The sequence below is a fragment of the Natator depressus genome, chromosome 11, assembly GCF_965152275.1.
Source record: "Natator depressus isolate rNatDep1 chromosome 11, rNatDep2.hap1, whole genome shotgun sequence".
Taxonomy (NCBI): domain Eukaryota; kingdom Metazoa; phylum Chordata; order Testudines; family Cheloniidae; genus Natator; species Natator depressus.
This window is the reverse complement of record NC_134244.1, coordinates 545,643-572,093: the sequence shown is the minus strand read 5'-3', so window position 1 is coordinate 572,093 and position 26,451 is coordinate 545,643. Positions and strand designations below refer to the sequence as shown.

Below are 26,451 nucleotides of genomic sequence, written 5' to 3'. Positions count from 1 at the left end.
CCACACTCTGCACCCACACCCCTGCACGCATACCCACAGCCCTGCACGCACACACTTCACACACACCCCTGCACGCACACACTGCACACACACCCACAGCCCTGCATGCACACACTGCACACACACACCCCTGCACCCACACCCACAGCCCTGCACCCACACACTTCACACACACCCCTGCACGCACACCCACAGCCCTGCATGCACACACACCCACAGCCCTGCACACACACACTGCACACCCCCATACACACCCACACCCCTGCACACACACCCCTGCACACACGCACGCACCCCTGCACACTTGCACACCCACACACACCCGCACAGTCACTGCCCGGCGGCTCCCAGCTCCCGCATCCCGGGCTCGGGGCCGTTTGTTCCCGAACGTGCCCGAGCGTCTCCCGCTTCTCACCCGCCCCCCGCGGCCCCGCCCCCCTACCCCGGGCCCCGCCCCGCCGGCCCCCACGGCCGCGCGCCCCCCGTGACGCGGCGCGGTGACGTCAGGCGGAGCTGTCCGCTCAGCACCGCGGGCCGGGGCCATGCGCCGGGGCCGGGCCGGGGGCGCAGGTAGGAGCCGGGGGGGCCCGGGGGGGGCTGGGCAGGCGGGGGGGCCCGGGGAGCCGGGGGGGGGCTGGGCAGGCGGGGGGGCCCGGGGAGCTGGGGGGGCTGGGGGAGCTGGGCAGGCGCGGAGTTCAGGGGGGGCTGGGACCCGGGGGGGGGGCTGGGAGGTGGGGGGGGCTCTGGAGGGGCTGGGCAGGCGGGGGGGCTCTGGAAGGTCGGGGAGCCCGGGGGAGGCTGAGAAGCCAGGGGGCTGGAAGGTGGGGGGGGCTCTGGTGGGGCTGGGCAGGCGGGGGGGCTGGAAGGTGGGGGGGGCTCTGGTGGGGCTGGGCAGGCGGGGGGGCTCTGGGAGGTGGGGGGGGCTCTGGAGGGGCTGGGCAAGCGGGGGGGCTCTGGGAGGTGGGGGGGCTCTGGAGGGGCTGGGCAGGCGGGGGGACTCTGGGAGGTGGGGGGGGCTCTGGAGGGGCTGGGCAGGCGGGGGGGCTCTGGGAGGTGGGGGGGGCTCTGGAGGGGCTGGGCAAGCGGGGGGGCTCTGGGAGGTGGGGGGGCTCTTGAGCGGCTGGGCAGGTGGGGGGCTCTGGGAGGTGGGGGGGCTCTGGAGGGGCTGGGCAGGCGGGGGGGCTCTGGGAGGTGGGGGGGGCTCTGGAGGGGCTGGGCAAGCGGGGGGGCTCTGGGAGGTGGGGGGGGCACTGGAGGGGCTGGGCAGGTGGGGGGGCTCTGGGAGGTGGGGGGGCTCTGGAGGGGCTGAGAAGCCGGGAGGCTGGGAGGCGGGGGGCTCTGCAGGGGCTGGGGAGCCGGGGGGGGCTGGAAGGTGGGGGGGCTCTGGAGGGGCTGGGCAGGCAGGGAGCTCCGGGGGAGCTGAGGAGCTGGGGGGCCCTAGGAGAGAGGGCCCTGGGGGGGCGCTGGGGGGCAGGCTGGGGCTCCGGGTCGCGAGGTTTATTTCCAGGATTCTCTGCCCAGGGACTGGGGCCGACTGGTTTGGAACCGGTAACGTTGTCGCCGCCCGACAGGCAGCCCAGAAACGGCACCAGCACCCCACGGCCGGGGACTGCAGGGGGCACCGGCTGCCCCAGTGTGGGGGTGGCAGGGGTGGATGGGGATAGCTGCCCTGGTGTGGGGGTGGCAGGGGTGGATGGGGATAGCTGCGCTGGTATGGGGGCGGCAGGGGTGGATGGGGATAGCTGCCCTGGTGTGGGGGTGGCAGGGGTGGATGGGGATAGCTGCGCTGGTTTGGGGGCGGCAGGGGTGGATGGGGATAGCTGCCCTGGTGTGGGGTGGCAGGGGTGGATGGGGATAGCTGCGCTGGTTTGGGGGTGACAGGGATGGATGGGGATAGCTGCCCTGGTGTGGGGGTGACAGGGGTGGATGGGGATAGCTGCGCTGGTTTGGGGGTGACAGGGATGGATGGGAATAGCTGCCCTGGTGTGGGGGTGGCAGGAGTGGACAGGGATAGCTGCCCTGGTGTGGGGGTGGCAGGGGTGGATGGGGATAGCTGCGCTGGTGTGGGGGTGACAGGGATGGATGGGGATAGCTGCGCTGGTGTGGGGGTGGCAGGGGTGGATGGGGATAGCTACGCTGGTGTGGGGGTGGCAGGGGTGGATGGGGATAGCTGCCCTGGGATGGGGGTGGCAGGGGTGGGTGGGGATAGCTGCCCTGGTGTGGGGGTGACAGGGATGGATGGGGATAGCTGCGCTGGTGTGGGGGTGGCAGGGGTGGATGGGGATAGCTACGCTGGTGTGGGGGTGGCAGGGGTGGATGGGGATAGCTGCGCTGGTGTGGGGGTAGCAGGGGTGGATGGGGATAGCTGCCCTGGTTTGGGGGTGACAGGGATGGATGGGGATAGCTGCGCTGGTATGGGGGTGGCAGGGGTGGATGGGGATAGCTGCCCTGGTGTGGGGGTGTCAGGGTTGGACGGGGATAGCTGCCCTGGTGTGGGGGTGACGGGGTGGATGGGGATAGCTGCCCTGGGGTGGGGGTGGCAGGGGTGAATGGGGATAGCTGCGCTGGTGTGGGGGTGGAAGGGGTGGATGGGGATAACTGCCGTGGTTTGGGGGTGACAGGGATGGATGGGGATAGCTGCGCTGGTGTGGGGGTGGCAGGGGTGGATGGGGATAGCTGCGCTGGTGTGGGGGTGACAGGGATGGATGGGGATAGCTGCGCTGGTGTGGGGGTGGAAGGGGTGGATGGGGATAGCTGCCGTGGTTTGGGGGTGACAGGGATGGATGGGGATAGCTGCCCTGGTGTGGGGGTGACAGGGATGGATGGGGATAGCTGCGCTGGTGTGGGGGTGGAAGGGGTGGATGGGGATAGCTGCCGTGGTTTGGGGGTGACAGGGATGGATGGGGATAGCTGCGCTGGTGTGGGGGTGGCAGGGGTGGATGGGGATAGCTGCGCTGGTGTGGGGGTGGCAGGGATGAATGGGGATAGCTGCCCTGGTTTGGGGGTGACAGGGATGGATGGGGATAGCTGCGCTGGTGTGGGGGTGGCAGGGGTGGATGGGGATAGCTGCGCTGGTGTGGGGGTGACAGGGATGGATGGGGATAGCTGCGCTGGTGTGGGGGTGGAAGGGGTGGATGGGGATAGCTGCCGTGGTTTGGGGGTGACAGGGATGGATGGGGATAGCTGCCCTGGTGTGGGGGTGACAGGGATGGATGGGGATAGCTGCGCTGGTGTGGGGGTGGAAGGGGTGGATGGGGATAGCTGCCGTGGTTTGGGGGTGACAGGGATGGATGGGGATAGCTGCGCTGGTGTGGGGGTGGAAGGGGTGGATGGGGATAGCTGCCGTGGTTTGGGGGTGACAGGGATGGATGGGGATAGCTGCGCTGGTGTGGGGGTGGCAGGGGTGGATGGGGATAGCTGCGCTGGTGTGGGGGTGGCAGGGATGAATGGGGATAGCTGCCCTGGTTTGGGGGTGACAGGGATGGATGGGGATAGCTGCACTGGTGTGGGGGTGGAAGGGGTGGATGGGGATAGCTGCGCTGGTGTGGGGGTGGCAGGGGTGGATGGGGATAGCTGCCCTGGTTTGGGGGTCACAGGGGTGGATGGGGTTAGCTGCCCTGGTATGGGGGTGTGACAAATTGGGGATTTTCCCTTGTTATGTTGTATGTGAGTCTTACTTTTGAGCCTATTGAGTTTTACTTTTTTACATGAATACTGTGTGTGCCTCGGTTTCCCTGTGTGCTGCAGCAATGGCTCGGTGGTGGGAATAGGGGTCGGTGACTTTGGCTGAGACCTCTGGGGCAGGTGAGGCTGCTCCAGCTGCCTGCACGTATGCTATCACCAGTGCTCTTCCTAACCTGAGACCCAGGAGGGGGATGCAACCAGGTGACGACCAGGTGACTTTTGGCCCGGGAAGGGAGACAAAAAGGAGGAGGAGCAATGGGGTTGTCTGAGGTTGCACTGCTGGAAGCTGGCAGTCTGCTTGGCAGGACTGGATGAGGAGTCCAGGCCGCCTGGCCCGGGACTCCCCAAGATGGACTTGGCTGAAAGTCACTGATTTCTGTGCTAATAGGTTCTGTTCTATGCTGCATTCCTGTCAACTAATAAACCTTCCGTTTTACGCTGGCTGAGAGTCACGTCTGACTGCGGAGTTGGGGGGCAGGACCCTCTGGCTCCCCCAGGACCCCACCCGGGCGCACTCGCTGTGGGAAGCACACAGTGTGAAAAGGGGATGCTGAATGCTCCGAGGTCAGACCCAGGAAAGTCAAAGCTGTGTAAGCCTCTTGCCCTGTAGACAGTCTGCTCAGAGAGAGGAGGCTCCCCCAGAGTCCTGGCTGGGTTCATACGGAGCAGTTCCAGAGCATCGCCCTGGTGACTCCGTGACAACTGGTGGCAGAGGTGGGATAAACAGCACCCTGTGGACAGAGCATCCTGCAGTAAGTGACTGGGGAGCAGTAGAACGAAGGGGGATTAGCAGCGTGCTGAAGGCTCTGAGAGGTGCGGTTCCAGGAGGCAGAGGAGCCTATGGCTTAACCCCGAGAGAGAGTGGACCCCCGGGAAGGGCCCTTCAAGGTCACTGAAGCGGTTCCTCCCAGAGACCAGGGGGAGCTGAGAGAGCACAGGCCTGTGAGTCCATGACCACTTGGGAACAGCATGGAGATGGCCTATCACCAGCCCCTTAAGAAGCACATTGTAGAGCTGTGCAGAGAGAGGGCCGCACATTGCAAAGCTCCCTAAGGCACAGCTGATGGTTCAGTTGGAAGAGGAGGACCGCTCTAAGGAGCCGGTTCCTGACCCAGGTGGGAGTGCGAGAGAGGATGGGAGCAGCCAGGCAGCCCCAGGGCCCACATTGGTTCCTGACCCAGCTGGGGCCGCGAGAGAGGCTGGGAGCAGCCAGGTGTCCCAGAGACCCGTGTCCCAGACCAGCGGGGGGTCTCCACCGGGTTCTCCGTTGGTGGGTCTGAGATGGAAGGAATTGGAGCTGAGATCGAAGGAGTCGGAGGACCATGAGAGACAGGGAAGGCATGAAGCAGAACAGCAGGAGAGACAGCGGCAGCATGAACCGGCGATGGCTGAGCTGAGAGGTAGAAGGACCGGTCCAGGGGATCCTACTCCTGTAACCCCGAAGATTTGAATTTGAATCCAGGGAACCAATCAGCTGAGAGTGAAGGGGTCAGTGGAAATGCAAATGACCTGGCTGGCAGCAGGGAGGAGCTGCTAGGCTCAGGATACCTGCCTGCCTGTAACCAGAGCCCTGGAGCTGAGAGGGACAGAGCGATGCTTCCCACCCCCCTGCACATGGGGGAGGTGGCTCACACTGGCTCTGATGCTGTGAGCAAAGCAGCGGGCTCGCTGCCTACCCTCACTGGGACATCAGGGGCAAAGCAGAGCCCAGGGGGATCGGAGACCCAGCTCAGTGTGGGGAACCACAGCCAGGGCAGGACAGCTGCCAACCAGGCCTGCCTTGTCCAGAGTGCAAAAGGCCTGGGACAAGGGTAAAGCAGCCTTGGGACACCTGCCTGTCACAGAGGAGCCTTTTCAGAAGCTGGCCCTGGGCTTGGTGGGGGACGGATGGGAGGGGAAGGCCTCCCCGATGGAGAATCAATGCTGGAGCATGGACTGACTTTCCGGGAACAGCTCGCTGAGCTCATGGGTCCAGCCAGTGAGAACCTAGCCCGGGCTCAAGGGAGGCAGAAGGTCTGGTACGACCGCTCAGCCTATGGCACCGGGGACCAGGTGAGGGGTGTAATCCTGGTGAGGAAGAATAAGCTGCAATAAGCCCTGGCATGGGCCCTTCAAGGTCATCAAGCAGCTGAATGAGGAGAACGATGTGGTGGAACTGCCCAACCGGGCTCACAGCCACCGAGGGGACCAGGTCAACGCGATGGAGCCGCACTGTGACAGGGAGAGGCTGGTCCTGGCCATGTGTGGCCAGAGGGAGAAGGGAGAGGATCCCCTGGAGGGTCTCTTCCCTGAGACAGGAGCCGGCCCCTTGCTGGAATCAGTTCCCCTCTCTGACCAGCTCACCCCTGCCCAGCAGGCAGGGATCAGAGAGACGCTGCATTCGTATCCACAGCTGTTCTCCAACCGGCCTGGGCTCACTAACCGCGCCGTCCACTGCGTGGAGACGGGAGCCGGCCCTCCCATCATGTGTTCCCCATTCAGAATAATGGGGAACACTGCCCAGGCCCTGGAGGGAGAGGTCAGAGACATGCTGGCTTTAGGGGTGGTCCAGCCACCCACCAGCCCCGGGGGCCTCTCCCGTGGTGCTGGTCCCCAGGAAAGATGGGTCAATCCGCTTCTGTGTGGAGTATCGGAAGCTCAATGCCATCACCATGTCTGGTGCCTGCCCAGGCCTAGGCCTGATGAGATCCTAGACAAGTTGGGGGGGGACGACTCGGTACCCCATGACCAGGGATCTCACCAAAGGCTACTGGCAGGTACCTTTGGACCCAGATGCCAGGTTGAAACCTGCTTTTATCACCCCTTTGGGGCTGTACAATCCTTGGTCCTACCTTTCAGCTTCAAGGAGGCGCTGGTCACCTGCCAGCACCAGGGGGATCAGCTACTGAGGGGGATGGAGAATTGTACCCGAGCGGACATTGACGATATTTGTGTCGTAAGCCAGACCTGGGAGGACCAGGTGTCCCAGGTGAAGAGGGGGCTGGGTCGCCTCCAGGATGCGTGGCTGACTGTAAAAGCTGGCAAGTGCAAGGTGGGGATGGCAGAGGTGTCATACCTGGACCACAAGGTGGGGAGAGGCTGCCTAAAGCCAGAGCCAGCCAAGGTGTGGGCTATCAGAAACTGGCCTGCTCCCCAAACTAAGAAACAGGCCCAGGCCTTTATTGGGATGGCAGGGCACTTTAGCTCTGTGTCAGCTCCCGTCACTGAGCTATGCAAGAAGGGGAAGCCAGACAAGCTGGTCTGGACCGCTGACCGGGCAGTGCCAGAGGGCTCTCTGCACGCTGCAGGAGGATCTGGTCAAGGACCTGGTGCTGGGAAACCCAGACTTTGAAAAGCCCTTTATGATGTTGACCGATGCCCCAGACACAGGGCTGGGTGCGGTGCCGAGGCAGGCCAATGCAAAGGGGGAGAAACACCCCATCATGTAGCTGAGCAGGAAGCTGCTGCCCCGGGAGCAAGGCTATGCGGCCATAGAGGAGACGTGACTGGCCATGGAGTGGGCTCCTAAAAGGCTGCAGCCGGATCTGTTTGGGTGGCTCTTCACTGTGTACCCGGACCACTTGTCCTACCGTGCCCGCACCAGATGAGAGAGGCCAATGCCAAGCTCCTAAGGTGGAGTTTGTCCTTCCAGGATTATGAGACGAAGATGGTCCAGGTTAAGGGGAGTGCAAATGTTATAGCCAATGCGTTGTCCTGGAGAGGGGGGCCTGAACTTCCCCAGGCCACTGGTTAAAGTGACCCCGCTCAGTTCGGTCTCAGAGGGGGGAGAGATGTAACGAAGTGGGGATTTTCCCTTGTTATGTTGTACGTGAGTCTTACTGTTGAGCCTATTTCAGAGTAACAGCCGTGTTAGTCTGTATTCGCAAGAAGAACAGGAGGACTTGTGGCACCTTAGAGACTAACCAATTTATTTGAGCATAAGTGAGCTGTAGCTCACGAAAGCTTATGCTCAGATAAATTGGTTAGTCTCTAAGGTGCCACAAGTCCTCCTGTTCTTGTTGAGCCTATGTGAGTTTTACTCTTTTGCATGAATACTGTGTGTGCCTCAGTTTCCCTGCGTGCTGCACCAATGGCTCGGTGGTGGGAATGGGGGTGTACGACTTTGGCTGAGACCTCTGGAGCAGGTGAAGCTGCTCCAGCTGCCTGCACATATCCTATGACCGGTGCCCTTCGTAACCTGAGACCCAGGAGGGGGGATGCAACCAGGAGATAAAGAGAAGGAGGAGGGGGAGCAAGGGGGGTGTCTGAGATCTGGGTGCAGGAAGCTGCCAGTCTCCTTGGGGGGACTGGAAGAGGGGGAGTCCAGGCCACCTGGCCCACGACTCCACAAGATGGACTTGGCTGAAAGTCACCGATTTCTGTTCTATTCTGTGATCCTGTCAACTAATAAACCTTCCATTTTACGCTTGCTGAGAGTCACGTCTGACTGCGGAGTTGGGGTGCAGGGCCCTCTGCCTTCCCCAGGAATGCTCTGAGGCCAGCTATCCCAGTATGGGTGGTGTGGTGTGGGGTGTCAGGGATAGATGGGGATAGCTGTGCTGGTATGGGGGTGTCAGGGTTGGACGGGGATAGCTGTCCTGGTGTGGGGGTGGCAGGGGTGGATGGGGATAGATGCCCTGGTATGGGGGGAGGAGGGATGGCAGGGTGGATGGAGTGTCCAGGTGGGGCAGTAGTAATTTCTCTGCACCTCACCAGCCCATGGCCTTGGCTTCCGATGAGTGTTTGGGGTTCAGAGAGCACGTAAGCATCTTTGGGGTCATGGCTCCATCAGTCTCTGCGCTCCGGCCCAGGCCTGGAAAACGCTGGGGTGAGTGGTTCTCTGCTCCGTTCTAGGAAGGCTCCAGGGCCCAAAGGGGCAGCGGGAGTCCAGCCAGCAGCCCCAGGTGGGAGCAGATGGATGGTGGGGGACACTGCCCGTGGGGTAACGGGGCTCCCATCCTGCTCCTTTCGGTGCACACTCGAGTGTGACTGGGACCCTCTGGCAGTAAGAGGCCTTCCCTCCAGAGACCCCTCCGAGCCAGACAAAGAGAGGAGGAGCCCTCTCCAGAAGGCTTTGCAGCACAGTATCCTAGCAACACCCATCCTTGCCGTAGCTTCCTGCCTTCTGGAAACATCCTGAGGGTGCACCTGGATGCTGGAAGCAAATGGGACATTGTCAAATGGCAGGATGGGATGGGATGGGGGAGGCGGGGCATGGGGATGGAGAGGGGAGGCCCTGGGGCTGAATGGGGCAGAGAGCATGATGTGGTATGGGGCAGAAAGGGGAGTGTGGGGCAGGACACTGGAGCATTGGGGGCATGTGTGGGCAAGGGCAGAAAGCCTGGGACCGGGATGGGCAGCGCGTGTCTGCGCTGGGTAGAGTGAGCAGAGCAGAGTGGGCTTGGATGGGGCAGGAGAGGGTGGTGCAGGTCGGTACGGGGTGGGACAAGGTGGGAGGAGTCCAGTGGGTTGGGACGGAATATGGCATAGTATTGTCTGCGTGGGTGGGTGGGACAGGGCAGGGCAGCATGGCTGGGGTGGGGCTGGAGCATGTGCTGGGGGGGCGGGGGGGCGGGTTGGGATGGCGTGCGATGGGGCAGTGGAGTGACATGGTGTTGGAAAGGGGAAGCCAGAGTCCCAGTGGTGTGAGCAAGATGGGGGCCTGGAACCGTGTGGCGTGGGACGGGGCAGGTTGGGGTGGGACAGGGCAGGTTGGGGTGGGACGTTTGCACTGACTGAGAATGAGCCTGTGCCCTGTAATTAGAGCCTCAATTGCAATGATGCAGGCACGCGAAGGGCCGAGCCAGGGAGGCGTGGGAATCTGGGTGCTATCCCTTCCCGACTTTCTAGTGCTGAAACATGCAAGCCCAGCCCCTTGCTGGGTCCAAGAGAAGGCAGGCCAGTGGCGCTGCTGGCAGGAGTAGGCGCAGTCATGGCTCCCATCTCTGCGTATCCCGTGCTCCTGACTCCGGCAGTCCCAGGGCTCAGCTGGCCTGGGTCGGGTGGAGAACAGCACACACTGGAAGGCGGCTGGTGAAGGGGAACCGCGGCAGGATGGGCAGGCGTCAGGGACTGGTGAGAAGGGGAGACGTTCAGACCCAGCTGCTGCACTAGCAGCGCCCGGGAGCGAGGAAATTGTCTGCTGCTGGCAGTTCACAGCCTCTGGGTCCTTGTGGCCACAGGGACCCCCAGGTTTCAGAAGTGCCCCTCTTCCTGCCAGGAGGCTGGCCCTGTGCTGTCAGATACAGGAGGGACTTCCAATCACTCCCAGCCTGGGACCAGGCGCAGAGCAGGGGCAAACGCCCGAGCCAGCCAGTCCCCAGTGCTGGACCTTGCGATAGGAGCCGCAACAAGCCCTTGCTGTCCAGCCTCAAGGCTGGGGCCACCATCCACACTGTACCTGGTTCCCTAGGCTCCTGCCCTGCCCTCTGGGACTCCTGCAGCCCGGCAGGCATGGAGCAGAGAGAAGGACTCCTCTCCCACGAGGCGTGGCAGGCCGCCAGCAGGTGTGAATGCTGCTGAGCAGAGACAGGGGAGTGGCCGCAGCTGGCCCACCCCAGAGCGGCTCCCGCCTCCCCTCAGCCACGGAACTGACTGAAGCGCCTCAGCTTAATACGCCGAGCGCCTGGCCCCCGGGGAGCCCGTTTTCAATCAGGTTCCCTGGTCACCCACTGGGGCCTCAGAGCCTGAGGGGCCACAGCTCTGCCCTGCAGCATCAGCTGTGGGCCTCCTCCCTCTCGCAGGGAGCAGCCTGTGGTCCCTGGGCTGCAGCTGGCCCATGCACGGCCTCTTCCCCAGCGCACTCTGTGATTAGATACTGTCCCGGCGTCCCCGGGCAATGCTCTGGAACTGCTCCCTACGAAGCCAGCCAGGACTCGGGGAGCCTCCTCTCTGGGAGCAGCCTGTCTGCAGGGCAAGAAGCTTCCACGGCTTCCACCTTCCTGGGTCTGACCTCGGAGCATTCAGCATCCTCTGCCTCTCCGTGCGCTTCCCACAGTGAGTCCGCCCAGGCCGGGTCCTGGGGGGGCCAGAGGGTCCTGCCCCCCAACTCCGCAGTCAGACGGGACTCAAATTGCAGTGGGGGAGGTTTAGGTTGGATATTAGGAAAAACTTTTTCACTAGGAGGGTGGTGAAACACTGGAATGCGTTACCTAGGGAGGTGGTGGAATCTCCTTCCTTGGAAGTTTTTAAGGTCAGGCTTGACAAAGCCCTGGCTGGGATGATTTGATTGGGGATTGGTCCTGCTTTGAGCAGGGGGTTGGACTAGATGACCTCCTGAGGTCCCTTCCAACCCTGATATTCTATGATTCTATGATTCTCAGCCAGCCAGTAAAACAGAAGGTTTATTAGACAACAGGAACATGGTCTAACACAGAGCTTGTAGGTACAGAGAACAGGACCCCTCAGTCAGGTCCATCTTCAGGGGGCAGGGAGGCCAGAGGCCCATCTGGGCCTCCCTCCATTTCCCCAGCCCACTCTCCACCCCAACTCTCTCCAGCTGTCTCCCCCAGCCTCCCTCTGGCTCCTCCTCCAGGCTTTGTCTTTTTCCTGGGCCAGGAGGTCACCTGATCTCTTTGTTCTCCAACCCCTTCAGTTGGCACCTTTGCAGAGGAGGGGCCCATGCCATCAGTGGCCAGGAGACAGGGTGTCTGCCATTCTCTGCCTAGACAGCCTCACACTGACCCTCTGGGCTATGCAACAATCACACAGCTTACCCCACCACCTAGAGACTTAAGAAATGCATAGGGGAAACTGAGGCACTCACACAGTATTCAGAGAGAACATTAAGAACAGTCCCATTTTGTCACATCTCTCCCCCCTTTGAGACTGAACTGAGCGGGGTCACCTTAGCTGGTGACCTGGGGAAGTTCGAACCCACCAACGCTCCCATGGATGCCCCAGCATCTCTCCCATTCCTTGGTGGGAGTTACACCAGGCCCTTCCTGTTTCACGCCCTCTCTTAGGTTGGGTGTGCTTGATGACACTTGCAGGCCGCCTTTGGGAGGGTTTATGCAGCCCGTGCTCTTGCCATCCCAAAACCCCTGGGGTTCAAACTAAGATCGGGTCTTCTCCCAGCGGTCCAGTTTGGAGGGCTGTGATTTGAGCTCTCTTGGTTAAGAGCCCCCATCTTGACCTTGGCCACCCCCGGAATGTCTCCCCATTGTCCACCACCTTCCGCTCCCACTGCGGGTCCAAGGAGCCTGACCCCAGGAGACTCCACACAGACATATAGGTTGGGGTCAGGAGTGGGAGCCTGTCCACCTCCCCACCCATCTGGCTGATGGAGTCTATGGCCTTGGGACCCAGGAAGGGAGCTAGACACCGGGGCTTTTCCACAGGGTCCCCCTGGTTCAAATTGCCAGCCTGCTCAAAGCAATTTAGTCTTGAGGTTCCCTGCGGAACTGGCACCCCGGGGTCTATCCCCACTCACCCCTGGGAGGTCCCCTAGGCCTCTCCGCTCCCCCACCGCCAGTTCATGCTGCTGCTGCTTCTGCAGCTCTTTCTCGGGCTCTCGCTGTCTCTCACAGTCCTCTTGCTCTCTCGGACTCAGCTCCAATCCCGTCCGTCTCCGATCCCTGATCTTGAAGACCCCAATCTGGTCGGGGACAGGAGTCTTGGGGATGCCTGGCTACCGCTCCAGCTGCTCCCAGATCCTGCTGGAGTCCCATTTGGGTCAGGAATCTGCTCCTTAGAGTGGTCATTGTCTTCCAGCTGCACGATTAACTGTGCTTTGGTGAACTTTTCAGTGAATAACCCTCTCTTTCTACACAGGGTTACAATGTCCTTCTTAAGGAGACGGTGACAGGCCGTCACTCCGCTGTTCCCATGTTGTTGTGGACTCACAGGCCTGTGTGCTCTTAGCTCCCCACAGTTTCCAGGGAGAACCCCTAGTGTGCCAGCCCTTCTCGAGGTCATCACCTCTTTGCCAGGGTCAATCTTCAGACTCCTCTGCCCCTGGGACCGCTCACTGCAATCCCCAGGGGGACCCTGTTACTGCAAAAGTCCTTCTCACTGGTCACACACTCCCAGGGGTTAACCGCCCCCTGAAACCGTCTCTCTCTGAATCTTCAGCACGCCTGATCCCCATCAATCCCCCTTCGTTTTACTGTTCCCCAGTCACTTACTGCAGGAAGCGCCATTCACGGGGTGCAGTAGATCCCACCGCTGCCACCAGTTGTCTTGGAGTCCCCGGGCGATGCTCTGGAACTACTCCCTACAAAGCCAGTCAGGGCTCTGGGGGAGCTTCCTCTTTGGGAGCAGACTGTCTCCAGGGCAAAAAGCTCACACAGCTTCCACCTTCCTGGGTCTGACCTCGGAGCATTCAGCATCCTCTGCCCCTCCGTGCGCTTCCCACCGTGAGTCCGCACAGCCGGGGCTCCTGGGGAAGCCAGAGGTTCCTGCCCCCCAACTCCACAATCAGACGGGACTCTCAGCCAGCCAGTAAAACAGAAGGTTTATTAGACGACAGGAACATGGTCTAAAACAGAGCTCGTAGGTACAGAGAACGGGACCCCTCAGTCAGGTCCATCTTCGTGGGGCAGGGAGGCCAGAGGCCCATCTGGCCCTCCCTCCATTTCCCCAACCCAGTCTCCACCCCAACTCTCTCCAGCCGTCTCCCCCAGCCTCCCTCTGGCTCGTCCTCCAGCCTTTGTCTTTTTCCTGGGCCAGAAGGTCACCTGATCTCTTTGTTCTCCAAGACTTTTAGTTGGCACCTTCGCAGAGGAGGGGCCCAGGCCATCAGTTGCCAGGAGACAGGGCACCGGCCATTCTCTGTGCAGACACCATCACATTGGCCCCCTAGGGCTCCGGAAAAATTCGCACAGCTTACCCCACCACCTAGATACTTAAGAAATGCATAGGGGAAACTGAGGCACCCACAAAGTATTCAGAGAGAACATAAAGAACAGTCCCACTTCGTCACATCCACCCAAAGCTCTCATTAACAGCTTTGCTGCAGGCTGCCAGTGTAATCTCCAGGGCAGGGAGAGGATGAAGCTTGGATGATTCCCTTCCACAGATCCATCCTGCCATCATTACCTGCACCATTCTCCGCAGCACCCTCTGCCGAGAGCGGCCAAGACATCGGAGAGCTCTTCCAAGCTAGCGCTCCGGAACCGTGCGCGAGGAGGGGCTGGCCCACAGAAAACCTTTACCACACATCATCAGTGGAAAGTTTCTGTTCCCCTGCGAGGAGCATCCCTTTTCCCACAGGTTCGTCCGTCCGTCTGTCACGCCTGGTATCTGGTATCTAAGCTGCTGTCACTTGTCCGTCTAAGGAACATGGCATTCTACTGCATGCAGTGCCAGAGGCGGCACAGGGCTCCAGCTGCATGAGCCTGGAGGATAATCCCCGTTAGAGCCTGTAACGAGGCTGGTTCTGGCGGGACTCCACGGAGAGGGGCCAATTCAGGACCAACTGCTTAAAACAGGGCAGTCACATCCCAAGGCTGGGGTTTTTCCACCTCTAAGGCAAACCCAACCAGCCAGCCAGAGAGGACTTCGGTCTCGCCCCACTGGGTAACCACAAGTCACACAAGCAATTCCCTCAGACACTCGAGTTTCCCAGTATCCCCACCAGCGCCACTCGTTATGGGGATGAATAGTTATGAAAACCAATACCCAGTAAAAGAACAAAGGTTCTCTCGATCCCAAAGGACCAAGCCCCAGACCCAGGTCAATACACAAGTCAGATCTTACCCACAAATCACGCTGTTGCCAATCCTTTAGAATCTAAAATCTAAAGGTTTATTCATAAAAGGAAAAAGATAGAGATGATTTAGTTGGGATTGGTCCTGCTTTGAGCGGGGGGTTGGACGAGATGAACTTCTGAGGTCCCGTCCAACCCTGATATTCTAGGATTCTATGAGAGCCAGAATTGGTGAAATGGACTCAGTGACATACAGTAACGGCAAAGCTCTTGGTTCAGGCTTGTAGCAGCGATGGAATAAATGGCAGGTTCAAATCAAGTCTCTGGAGAACATCCCCAGCTGGGATGGGTCCTTCAGTGCTTGGTTCGAAGCTTCAGTTTGTAGCCAAGTCCCTCCAGAGGTCAGAAGCAGGACTGAAGACCAAATGGAGGAGCGGCAGCTGCCTTTTATAGTCTCCTGCCATGTGGTCTCTGCTTTCTGTGTCCCAAGGACAAGCTGGCCATCCCATGGCCTGGGAACACCTGAGTTCTGTCCCTAGGCAGGTCCCTGCACACCTGGCTGAGTCCCCAGGCGTGTCTCCCTTCTCTCAATGGGTCAGTTGTGTCGCTGATGGTCCTTAATGGGCCACCCAGCCGGCTAGGCAGAGCTGACACCAACTTGTCTGGTTTCAGAGTAGCAGCCGTGTTAGTCTGTATTCGCAAAAAGAAAAGGAGAACTTGTGGCATCTTAGAGACTAACCAATGTACTTGAGCATAAGCTTTCGTGAGCTACAGCTCACTTCAACTTGTCTGGGGTGTCACCCAGAAGCAGAGCATAAGTTTGAAATACAGACAGTATAGAGCCAATATTCATAACTTCAACTACAAAAATGATACACACATGTAGACAGCATCATCCTAACCAGCCAACCATAACCTTGTCTTAGACACCTCATTTGACCCCCTTTATACAAGATTTGGTGCCACTACAGGACCTTGGTTGCAACGATGATCTATACGGTCCCAGTTCATGTCAATAACGTCACAGAGCACCACAGAAGGGTCAGTCAATTACCATCACTGCGGCCAGCTGTGCAATCACATGAGGCAGCTGTCAGGAGGCTGCAGACATGGTCTGTGAAGCCCCAAGACACAAATTCGCTCCTAGCCCTGCCCCAGGGAGCTGGATGGGAATTGCAGACACCAGGACTTGTTTGGCTTCAGCTAGCTCAGCCCCTCGTCCAGGACAGGACCTTCTCTCCCTTTAGTGGCTAGTCCAGCCCAGCTGTGCATGTTCCAAGTGAGGGGTGCGTTCCCATTCCCCTTCCGGGAACAGGGCTCCCCCCTGTCCCCAGGAGTGAGCTCCTCACCTCCCCTGTGACCCTGGATCGGAGAAAGGCAGTGCCCCTGTGTGACGAAGTGGGACTGTTCTTAAAGTTTCCTCTGAATAGTGTGGGGGTGCCTCAGTTTCCCCTAGGCAGTTCTTAAGTATCTAGGTGGTGGGATAAGGGTGTATGATCATTGCAGAGCCCTAGAGGGCAGGTGCGTGCAGGGGTCTGGACACAGACAATGGCCGACACCCTATTTCCTGGCACCTGATGGCCTGGCCCTTCCCCCCTGCAAGGTGAGAGCTAAAGGGTTGGAGAACAAAGGAATCCGGTGACCTCCTGGCCTGGGAAAGGGACAAAGCCCAGAGGAGGAGGGGCCGGAGGGAGTTTCAGTTTGGGGCCAGCTGGAGCCATGGAGTGAAGGGCAGACGGGGTTGTCTGGCTCACTGCCCCCCAAAATGGACCCAGCTGAGGGGTCCTGTTGTCTGCAGCTACAAGCTCTGTGTTAGACCATGTTGCTGTCGTCTAATAAACCTTCTGTTTTACTGGCTGGCTGAGAGTCACATCTGACTGCGGAGTTGGGGGGCAGGACCCTCTGGCTTCCCCAGGACCCCGCCTGAGTGGACTCGCTGTGGGAAGCGCACGGAGGGGCAGAGGATGCTGAATGCTCCGAGGTCAGACCCAGGAAGGTGGAAGCCGGGGGAGCTGTGTGTCCTGCAGACAGGCTGCTCCCCGAGAGGAGACTTCCCCAGAGTCCTGCCTGGCTTCGTAGGGAGCAGATCCAGAGCATCGCCCGGGCACTCCGTGACACCCTGCGGTCAGATCCGGTGGCGGGGGCAGAGGCAAGCCTGCGGGCTCCAAGGGCGCTGGGAGTCCCTGCTCTGAGGTTATCCCTGTTTGTTACAGGGGGTAATGGGACTTGGGCTGGGTGCAAGGAGGGACTGTTCCAGGAGCCGTACACCCATGTAGCTCTCCACGGTTTTCATCCTCCAGCAAAGGCCAACATTAAACTACGTCACCAACAGACTATTTACAGGGCTGGAAACATAACAAAGCAAAGGGCATGCAGCAGAACCTGAGAAGATTCAGTGCTGGGGCCTTTGGGGGACTGGAGGTAGCAAGGGTCCTGTCATGGAGGCCCTTAGGTAATCAGCAGCGCCTGGATTTCAGGGCATGGAACTGCCAGCCAGCAAATCGCCTCTCCCCCTGTGTGTGTGAGGGGGGTGCTCAGAGTCAGCACCTGTCTCCCAGCTGGTGCCTGCTCCAGCCGGAGCTCAGCCCTTTCGCCAGGCCACGGCTGAGGAGTCAGGATGAGACAACGGGCGTTTCAGTTTCCTTTCCCTTTGCTGCAGCGCTGGCGCCTACCCTAGCGGAGCTGGACCTGCCACCTGTGCTCAGCCCTGTCCCTGTGTGAAACTTCTCCTGATGGTCTGGAGCCCCAGACTTGCACAGGTGCAGAGGGGCTGCCCCCCAGCCCTGCCTGGCAGCCCCACCTGGCAGCCCCGTCGGGGGGGGGAATGGGGGGGCAGCGAGGCTGCTTCCCCAATTCCCTAACCTTTGATCAGATCCAAACTGTATAATGTTAGGGGGTGTGGGTCAGTACTGAGGAGCATCAGCAGAGCTGCGTGTGGATGGGGAGTCTCGGGCTAGAATACCAGGGAGGCTGCCAGGTGGGGCCCAGGAGGGGCAGAGGAGCATCACCAGGCAGGGCTGGATGGGGGCATCTGACAGGGCAGATGCGGGGGCAAGGACACCAAGGCTAGGCAGGGCTGGGGGGCAGGAGGAGGGGAAGAGCTGCTGTAATAGGCAGGGGGCAGGCAGGGCGGGAAGGGGGGAGGTGGGGGGCCAGGGGACCAGTCAGACAGGGCTGTGGGGGGAGGTGGAGGGGGAGGGCTGGGGGAATAGGCAGGGCTTGGGGCCCAGGCGGGGCTGGGGGGGCAGCGCTGAGGGGGAGGCAGGTCGGGGAGGGGGCCGAGGGAGAAGGGGCACTGCCAGCTGGGGCTGTGAGGCCTGTGGGGGAGGTAGGGTGGGGGGAGGTGGAGGGGCAGGGCTTGGGGGGCAGGCGGGGCTGGGGGGGCAGGCGGGGCAGGAAGGGGGTGGGGGGGCTGGGGGGCGAGGTAGGGTGGGGGCAGGTGGAGGGGCAGGGCTGGGGGAATAGGCAGGGGGCAGGCGGGGCGGGAAGGGGGCTGGGGGGACGGGGGGGAGGTAGGGTGGGGGCAGGTGGAGGGGCGGGGCTGGGGGGGCGGGAAGGGGGCGGGGGGGCCGGGGGGGAGGTAGGGTGGGGGCAGGTGGAGGGGTGGGGCTGGGGGGGCAGGCGGGGTGGGAAGGGGGCGGGGGGGCCGGGGGGGAGGTAGGGTGGGGGCAGTTGGAGGGGTGGGGCTGGGGGGCAGGCGGGGCGGGAAGGGGGCGGGGGGGCCGGGGGGGTATGTAACAAGAGGCGGTAGCAGAGCACGCGGCTGGTGGGTAGTTTCCCTGCAGCCAATCAGCAAGTGTCTTCCTCCCTTAGCAACAGCAAGCGCACCAATGGGTGGCGGCGAGCCGGCAGTGGGCTCCCCCCACACCCCGCCCGTGGCCCAGGGATGCCCAGCAGGAGGGGTCACTCCAGGGCCCTGCCCGTCCTGGGGAGCCGGCCCGAGCCGGCGTCTGCGGGACCCTCCTGCTGCCGGAGGCTGCCCGGCCCCAGCGCCCCTGAGCTGGCCCCGCAGCCAGGCCCCCTTGCGGGAGGGCGGCGAGGGGCGCACGGTGCAGTGAACCCAGACCCTGAGAGCAGCCCAAGTCCCTGCCACGCTGGGCACCCCTCGCCCCCGGCCACCCAGCTCAGCCACGGCACGGCACCCCTCGCCCCCGGCCACCCAGCTCAGCCGCGCCACGGCACCCCTCGCCCCCGGCCACCCAGCTCAGCCACGGCACGGCACCCCTCGCCCCCGGCCACCCAGCTCAGACACGGCAGGGCACCCCTCGCCCCCGGCCGGCCAGCTCACCCGTGGCACGGCACCCCTCGCCCCCGGCCACCCAGCTCAGCCGCGCCACGGCACCCCTCGCCCCCGGCCACCCAGCTCAGCCACGGCACGGCACCCCTCGCCCCCGGCCACCCAGCTCAGACACGGCAGGGCACCCCTCGCCCCCGGCCGGCCAGCTCACCCGTGGCACGGCACCCCTCGCCCCCGGCCACCCAGCTCAGCCGCGGCACGGCACCCCTCGCCCCGGCCACCCAGCTCAGCCGCGCCACGGCACCCCTCGCCCCCGGCCACCCAGCTCAGCCGCGCCACGGCACCCCTCGCCCCCGGCCACCCAGCTCAGCCACGGCACGACACCCCTCGCCCCCGGCCACCCAGCTCAGCCACGGCAGGGCACCCCTCGCCCCCGGCCACCCAGCTCAGCCATGGCACGACACCCCTCGCCCCCGGCCACCCAGCTCAGCCGCGCCACGGCACCCCTCGCCCCCGGCCACCCAGCTCAGCCACGGCACGGCACCCCTCGCCCCCGGCCACCCAGCTCAGACACGGCAGGGCACCCCTCGCCCCCGGCCGGCCAGCTCACCCGTGGCACGGCACCCCTCGCCCCCGGCCACCCAGCTCAGCCGCGCCACGGCACCCCTCGCCCCCGGCCACCCAGCTCAGCCACGGCACGGCACCCCTCGCCCCCGGCCACCCAGCTCAGACACGGCAGGGCACCCCTCGCCCCCGGCCGGCCAGCTCACCCGTGGCACGGCACCCCTCGCCCCCGGCCACCCAGCTCAGCCGCGGCACGGCACCCCTCGCCCCGGCCACCCAGCTCAGCCGCGCCACGGCACCCCTCGCCCCCGGCCACCCAGCTCAGCCGCGCCACGGCACCCCTCGCCCCCGGCCACCCAGCTCAGCCACGGCACGGCACCCCTCGCCCCCGGCCACCCAGCTCAGACACGGCAGGGCACCCCTCGCCCCCGGCCACCCAGCTCAGCCATGGCACGACACCCCTCGCCCCCGGCCACCCAGCTCAGCCGCGCCACGGCACCCCTCGCCCCCGGCCACCCAGCTCAGCCACGGCACGGCACCCCTCGCCCCCGGCCACCCAGCTCAGCCGCGCCACGGCACCCCTCGCCCCCGGCCGGCCAGCTCAACCGCGGCACAGCACCCCTCGCCCCCGGCCGGCCAGCTCAGCCACGGCACCCCTCGCCACCGGCCACCCAGCTCAACCGCGGCACGGCACCCCTCGCCCCCGGCCACCCAGCTCAGCCATGGCACGGCACCCCTCGCCCCCGGCCACCCAGCTCAGACACGGCACGACACCCCTCGCCCCCGGCCGGCCAGCTCAGCCACGGCAGGGCACCCCTCGCCCCCGGCCACCCAGCTCAGACACGGCACCTCTCGCTCCCGGCCTCCCAGCTCAGCCACGGCACGGCACCCCTCGCCCCCAGCTACCCAGCTCAGCCGTGCCACGGCACCCCTCGCCCCCAGCCACCCAGCTCAGCCATGGCACGGCACCCCTCGCCCCCAGCTACCCAGCTCAGCCGCGCCACGGCACCCCTCGCCCCCGGCCACCCAGCTCAGACACGGCACGACACCCCTCGCCCCCGGCCGGCCAGCTCAGCCACGGCAGGGCACCCCTCGCCCCCGGCCACCCAGCTCAGACACGGCACCTCTCGCTCCCGGCCTCCCAGCTCAGCCACGGCACGGCACCCCTCATCCCCGGCCACCCAGCCCAGCCGTGGCACGGCACCCCTCGCCTCCGGCCGGCCAGCTCAACCGCGGCACGGCACCCCTCGCCCCCAGCCATCCGGCTCAGCCACGGCACGGCACCCCTCACCCCCGGCCATCCGGCTCAGCCACGGCATGGCACCCCTCAGCCCCAGCCACCCAGCTCAGCCACGGCACGGCACCTCTCACCCCCGGCCGGCCAGCTCAGCCATGGCATGGCGCCCCTCAGCCCTGGCCACCGAGCTCAGCCACAGCACGGCACCCCTCAGCCCCGGCCACCCAGCTCAGCCAGAGCCCACTGGTCCCTAAGCCTTCCTCCCCACAGCCACTCCAGGGCTGCCTCCCTGCTCCAGCCTAGCTCCCCTGGTGCCATCACAGGGTCCCGCTCTGTCCCACGACCTGGGAGGACACCAGGCATGGGGGGCGGGGACGGTGTGCAGCTGAGCTCCCCCCACTGCGGGGATCAGGGTGGCTCTGGGGCGGGCAGCCAGCTTGCAGTTCTTGCTACGGAGGTGGGTGCTGCGTGGGGCCGGCAGGCGCTGGGTGCTCGGGACAGGCTAGCTCTTACCCCCTCCCCCTCCCCTGTCGCTCTGTCCTCTCACCAGCTGCAGGAGGCTCCTGGGTGCAGCGCGGCCTGTGGGGAGTGGGGAGGGCGTGGGGCATCTGACCCCCCGCCAGGAGCGCCACGAGCCATGACTTCAACTGTGCAGACGCTGCGCTTCAAGCTGCTGCCGCATGACACCGGGCAGGAGTGGGAGCACAGCTGCCAGCAGGAGCTCGAGCGCCGGTACCAGGTAGTGCCCTCTGTCGTGTGCGCCATGTGCTGCGTCTTCGGGATCATCTACTGCTTCTTCGGTGAGTTCGGCGGGGCCGGGCGGGCCGCCTCGGCTGTGCAGCAGGGGCAGGGAGTGTGGGGAGCGGGGCAAGAGATGGGAGCTTGGAGAGCGAGGGTGACAGGGGAGGGCCAGCCAGAGAGTGGCAGCAATAACCGGCATGCTTTGCAGCCCTTCCGTCCCCTGTACATGTGGGGACACTGAGGCGCAGGGGTGGGGCCTGGCCTCCCTCCAGCTTACAGCGAGTCAGTGGCAGAAGTGAGAAGTCCTGGTGCCCAGCCATGCTGCTCGGGCCCACTTGAGCCCACTTCTCTGTGCCCTCCCGGAGCCGGAGAGCAAGCCCGGGGCCCCTGGCTCCCAGCCTATGTTCCTCCCCACAGCCCGGGAGAGTGAGCGGATGGGGCTGAGGCCGAGTTGGGGGAGAGGAGCCTGGGGCTGGGGGCAGGGCCAGGGCAGCAACTCCCAGCTGAGGCTCCAGTCTGACACTCAGAGCTCAGGGGTTCGGGCACCACAGTGATGGGCATTGCCCACGAGGGCCCGGGAGTGGGAATTCGTTCTGCCATGGACTCGACGTAATTCTCCATGTGGTGTCATTTTATCACGTGCTGAAAGCCGCCGGCTCGGTCAGCCAGGCCGTCACGCGGTGTTTAACGCCGCCGAGCCGCAGCCAGCATCTCTGGCCGAGCGCATCGGTGCTGCGCCAAGGCTGCCTGCGGCAAACCCTGGCGCTGCCCCCCCAGCAGGAGCCCCCCTGCCTTCGGGTGGCTCCTGCCAACCCTGCGCCCCGCTGGCCGGGCAATGACCAGCCCGGCTCTCCCTAGGCTACCGCTGCTTCAAGGCCATCATGTTCCTGACCGGGCTGATGTTTGGCTCCATCGTCATCTTCATGCTGTGCTACAAGGAGCGGGTGCTGGACACGCAGCTGAGCGTGGAGGCCTCGGTGGGCATCGGGCTGGGCATCGGGGCGCTGTGCGGGCTGGTCACCATGCTGGTGCGCAGCGTTGGGCTCTTCATGGTGGGGCTGCTGCTGGGGCTGCTGCTGGCGCTGGCCACGCTGGTGGCCATGGAGCAGTTCTACCACCCGCCCACGGTGTGGATCCCCATCGGGCTGCTGCTGGGCGTGGGCATGCTCGGCGCCGTGCTCACCCTGCAGTGGCAGAAGTTCTTCACCACCCTCTCCACGGCCGTCTTCGGCAGCGCCATCATGACCGTCACCATCGACTACTTCATTGAGCTGCTGCTGCTGGTGCAGTACGTCTACGAGCGGGTCAAGGTGGCGCCCGCCCGGCCCATGTGCTGGTACAGCTGGGTCATCCTGGGCGTCTGGCCCGTCCTCGCCATGCTGGGCGTGCTGGTGCAGTGGAAAGTCACGGCCGAGGGGTACTCCCACACCGAAGGTGAGGCAGGACGGGCAGGCGAGGGACACGGGGAAGGTGGGATCAGAGGTGGTGGGTGGTGTGGGCGGTTCACAGGCTCTGAGTGATTGGGGGGGTGTTGTGGGGAGGGAGTCACAGGCTCTCAGTGATTGGAGGGATGACACGGGGGGCAGGGTTGCAGGGTCCGGGTACCATGCAGGGCAGGAGTGCAGGGTCCGGATGCCGGTGAGGGGGGGTGGATTGCAGGGTCCAGGTACTGTTGGGGGGAGGGGGGGGTTGTAGGATCTGGGGGTGGGGGGGTCGCAGGGTCCGGGTGCTGGTGGAGGGGGGTGGGGTTGCAGGGTCCAGGTACCATTGAGTGGTGGGGTTGTAGGATCTGGGGGCAGGGGGGTTTGCAGGGTCCAGGTGCCAGGGGGGCGTTGCAGGGTGCCAGGGGGGCGGTGCAAGTTCCAGATGCCAGGGCGGGTGCGGGGTTGCAGGGTCTGGGTACCATGCAGGGTGGGATTGCAGGGTCCGGGTGGTGGGGGGTTGCAGGGTCCAGGTGCCATGGAGGTGCAGAACAGACCCCTCACTCCCCATCTCGCCGTGCAGTGGTTATCAGCCGGCAGCAGCGCCGGGTGCAGCTGATGAGGATCAAGCAGCGGGAGGAGCGGAAGGAGAAGAAGAAGAAGCGGAGACCACCCCATCCCTCTCCCCACCCACACAAGGCCCACCTGCCTGAGCCCAGCTACCGACGCAAGCCAACCCCCGTGCGCCGCTTCGACGGGGACGTGCTCTCCCCCGTGAGTGCCGTGCCCCGGGCAGAGCTCTCCCCAGACACTGGGGCTGTGCGTGGGTCAGGGGGAGGCAGGAGCCCAGCGCTCTGGGAACGGGTGGGCTTCTTACCTGGCACCCCAGGTGGGCTCTGCCCTCCACATTCGCAGCTTCGCCTCATTCTGCCAGAAACCGTTACCGCAGAGTGAAACACAATAAACTGGGGGAGGGACTGAGCCAGCCTGCAGCCTCCTTGCCCTGTGACTTCCCCATGGGCATCAACCCCGGCTGGGGACCCCTTTGCCTTCTCCCGCCAGTGTCAGAGGTTCTGGACAGAGACCAGAGCCTGAACCAGAACTGAACCTGCCCCACTTTCGGGGGGTGGGGGTGGGGAGAGCTTTCCCATCCCCGGTCCTCAGCTACAGCTGACGGGGGGGTGCCAGGTCCTGCACCCCAGTGTGAAGGCATCAGACACCCCCAAACAGCCCCAGTGCCTGCCAGCTAAGGGAGCTTCCCAGTGAGCCGTAGCAGGGCTGTGCCGACCCCCGGGAGTTACCCGGGCCTAGACTCCCCCTGTGGTCCCACCCCTGGGGGGGCGAGTGCCAGCTGCCTTTTCTCCAGACTCCCACACGCTGCCCCAGGCCGCAGAGAGCGGGACCCGCTGAGCAGGGCGGGCAGGGGAGAACCGCCTGGCTGCAGCAACCTGAACTCGGGCATTTGCTTCCCCTCCCCGCGGGTGGGCTGGGGTGTGTAGCGGCGGCCCCACCTGGAGGGGAAGGGCTGAACTGCAGCAGCCTGGCTGGTCCTTCCCCCGGACACGGCCAGCAGAGACCCAGAGCTGGGGGAGGGGAGAGGGGCCGAGGTGGCAGCGGGAGGGCTGGGGACATGGCGCCCATTTCCCTCCTCTCTCCTCCAGAGCTACATCCAGAGCTTCCGGGAGCGGCAGACGGGTACGTCGCTGAGCAGCCTCATCACAAGCGCGCACGCCGTGGTCGACCTGGACTATGACTGCGGCTCTACCGTGCCCTTGACCATGGGCTCTGGCCCAGCTCTTCGGGTATAGCCCAGACCCCCCGACCTCCAGTGACACCAGCAGCAGGGCCCGCTCAGGGCCAGCTTGGACCGACACACCAGAGTCCGCACGGGCCAGCCCTCCAGACACACCGGGGCCCAGCCAGGGCCAGCACGGGCCAGCCCTCCAGACACACCGGGGCCCAGCCAGGGCCAGCACGGGCCAGCCCTCCAGACACACCGGGGCCCAGCCAGGGCCCGCACGGGCCAGCCCTCCAGACACACCGGGGCCCAGCCAGGGCCCGCACGGGCCAGCCCTCCAGACACACCGGGGCCCAGCCAGGGCCAGCCCTCCAGACACACCAGGGCCAGCAGGAGTCAGATGCCGCGGGGGGGGTGGGGGGTGTTTGAGGGGACTGCTGTGGCCCGTTTGGGGCAGGAAGGCTATCCCTGGGGCGGTCTGACGGGGCATGCGCAGGACTCTGCCCAGGGATCCCGAGCCGGCGAGCAATGCAGGGAGAGGGTTAATCCCACATGCTGGCATGGTACACGTGGACTCCTGGAGCAGGGTGAGCGCCCCACCGCCACACCCCGAGGGGGGCACAGCCCATGGCAGGGGCTGATGAGCCACGGCCCCATGTGCCAAAGGGGCCCCAGAGCACCTGGTACTACCCAGCTTTCTCCCAGAGGCCCCCAGGAGCAGCTCCCTGCATGCCTGCCCTTAGCCCCCCAGTGTCCCCCAGTGTCCCCCAAGCAGCTCAGTGAGCAGCTTCCTGAGTGCCTCTTCCCCCCACTCCCACCCCCCCCAGCGCCGCTCCACGGTGCCTCTTCCCCCCACTCCCACCCCCCCCAGCGCCGCTCCACGGTGCCTCTTCCCCCCACTCCCACCCCCCCCAGCGCCGCTCCACGGTGCCTCTTCCCCCCACTCCCACCCCCCCCAGCGCCACTCCACGGTGCCTGTTCCCCCCACTCTCCACCCCCCACAGCGTAGCTCCATGGTGCCCCTTCCCCCCACTCTCCGCCCCCCCCCCGCGTAGCTCCGTGGTGCCTGTTCCCCCCACTCTCCGGCCCCCCCCAGCGTAGCTCCATGATGCCTGTTCCCCCCTCTCCACCCCCCCCCCAGCGTAGCTCCATGGTGCCTGTTCCCCCCCACTCCCACCCCCCCCAGCGCCGCTCCATGGTGCCTCTTCCCCCCACTCCCACCCCCCCCAGCGCCGCTCCACGGTGCCTCTTCCCCCCCCCTCCGCCCCCCCCCAGCGTAGCTCCATGGTGCCTCTTCCCCCCACTCTCCGCCCCCCCCGCGTAGCTCCGTGGTGCCTGTTCCCCCCACTCTCCGGCCCCCCCCAGCGTAGCTCCATGATGCCTGTTCCCCCTCACTCCCACCCCCCCCCCAGGGCCGCTCCATGGTGCCTCTTCCCCCCACTCCCACCCCCCCAGCATAGCTCCATGGTGCCTGTTCCCCCCCCCCTCTGCCCCCCCCAGCGCCACTCCATGGTGCCTGTTCCCCCCCTCTCCGCCCCCCCCCAGCGCAGCTCCATGGTGCCTCTTCCCCCCACTCCCACCCCCCCAGCATAGCTCCATGGTGCCTGTTCCCCCCCACTCCCACTCCCACCCCCTCAGCGTAGCCCCATGGTGCCTCTTCCCCCCACTCCCACCCCCCCCAGCGTAGCTCCATGGTGCCTGTTCCTCCCCCCTCTGCCCCCCCCAGCGCCACTCCATGGTGCCTGTTCCCCCCCTCTCCGCCCCCCCAGCACAGCTCCATGGTGCCTCTTCCCCCCACTCCCACCCCCTCAGCGTAGCTCCATGGTGCCTCTTCCCCCCACTCCCACCCCCCCAGCGTAGCTCCATGGTGCCTGTTTCCCCCTCTCTGCCCCCCCCAGCGCCGCTCCATGGTGCCTGTCCCCCCCCCACTCCCACCCCCCCCCCCAGCGTAGCTCCATGGCGCCTGTACACACCCCAGCTCCCTGAGAGCTGCCCCCAAAGGCCTGGGGCAGAGCAGCTCCAGCAGAGGCCGTTCCCGCGGAGCACTGGCCAGGGTAGGTGCTGTCCCATGCCCTCACCGTGCGTTCGCCTGCCAGGCACTGGGCTGGGGGCTGCGGGCACCACCCGCCCGGAGGGGCAGTGCGAGCATGGCAGCTCTGCGCCCCAGTGCACGTGAGGGATAGTCTTGTCCCCGGGACTGGG

At 64.5% G+C, this 26,451-nt stretch overlaps 1 protein-coding gene across 1 annotated transcript; it reads left to right on the top strand.

The window, feature by feature from the left end:
- Nucleotides 1-493: 493 nt before the first annotated feature.
- Nucleotides 494-25,068, top strand: TMEM198 (transmembrane protein 198). Its single transcript, XM_074966745.1, has 5 exons — nt 494-570; nt 20,900-21,149; nt 21,949-22,524; nt 23,095-23,285; nt 24,173-25,068. The coding sequence occupies exons 2-5, from the start codon at nt 20,987-20,989 to the stop codon at nt 24,317-24,319; spliced, it is 1,077 nt and encodes a 358-aa protein (XP_074822846.1). The 5' UTR covers nt 494-570; nt 20,900-20,986; the 3' UTR covers nt 24,320-25,068.
- The last annotated feature ends 1,383 nt before the right edge of the window (nt 25,069-26,451 follow it).

Bases quoted from the DNA above. Each gene is read 5' to 3' on its own strand.
- TMEM198 (XM_074966745.1), top strand. From the start codon at position 20,987: ATGACTTCAACTGTGCAGACGCTGCGCTTCAAGCTGCTGCCGCATGAC. The intron at 22,525-23,094 runs GTGAGGCAGGAC...CTCGCCGTGCAG, and splicing joins GGGGTACTCCCACACCGAAG to TGGTTATCAGCCGGCAGCAG. The intron at 23,286-24,172 runs GTGAGTGCCGTG...TCTCTCCTCCAG, and splicing joins ACGGGGACGTGCTCTCCCCC to AGCTACATCCAGAGCTTCCG.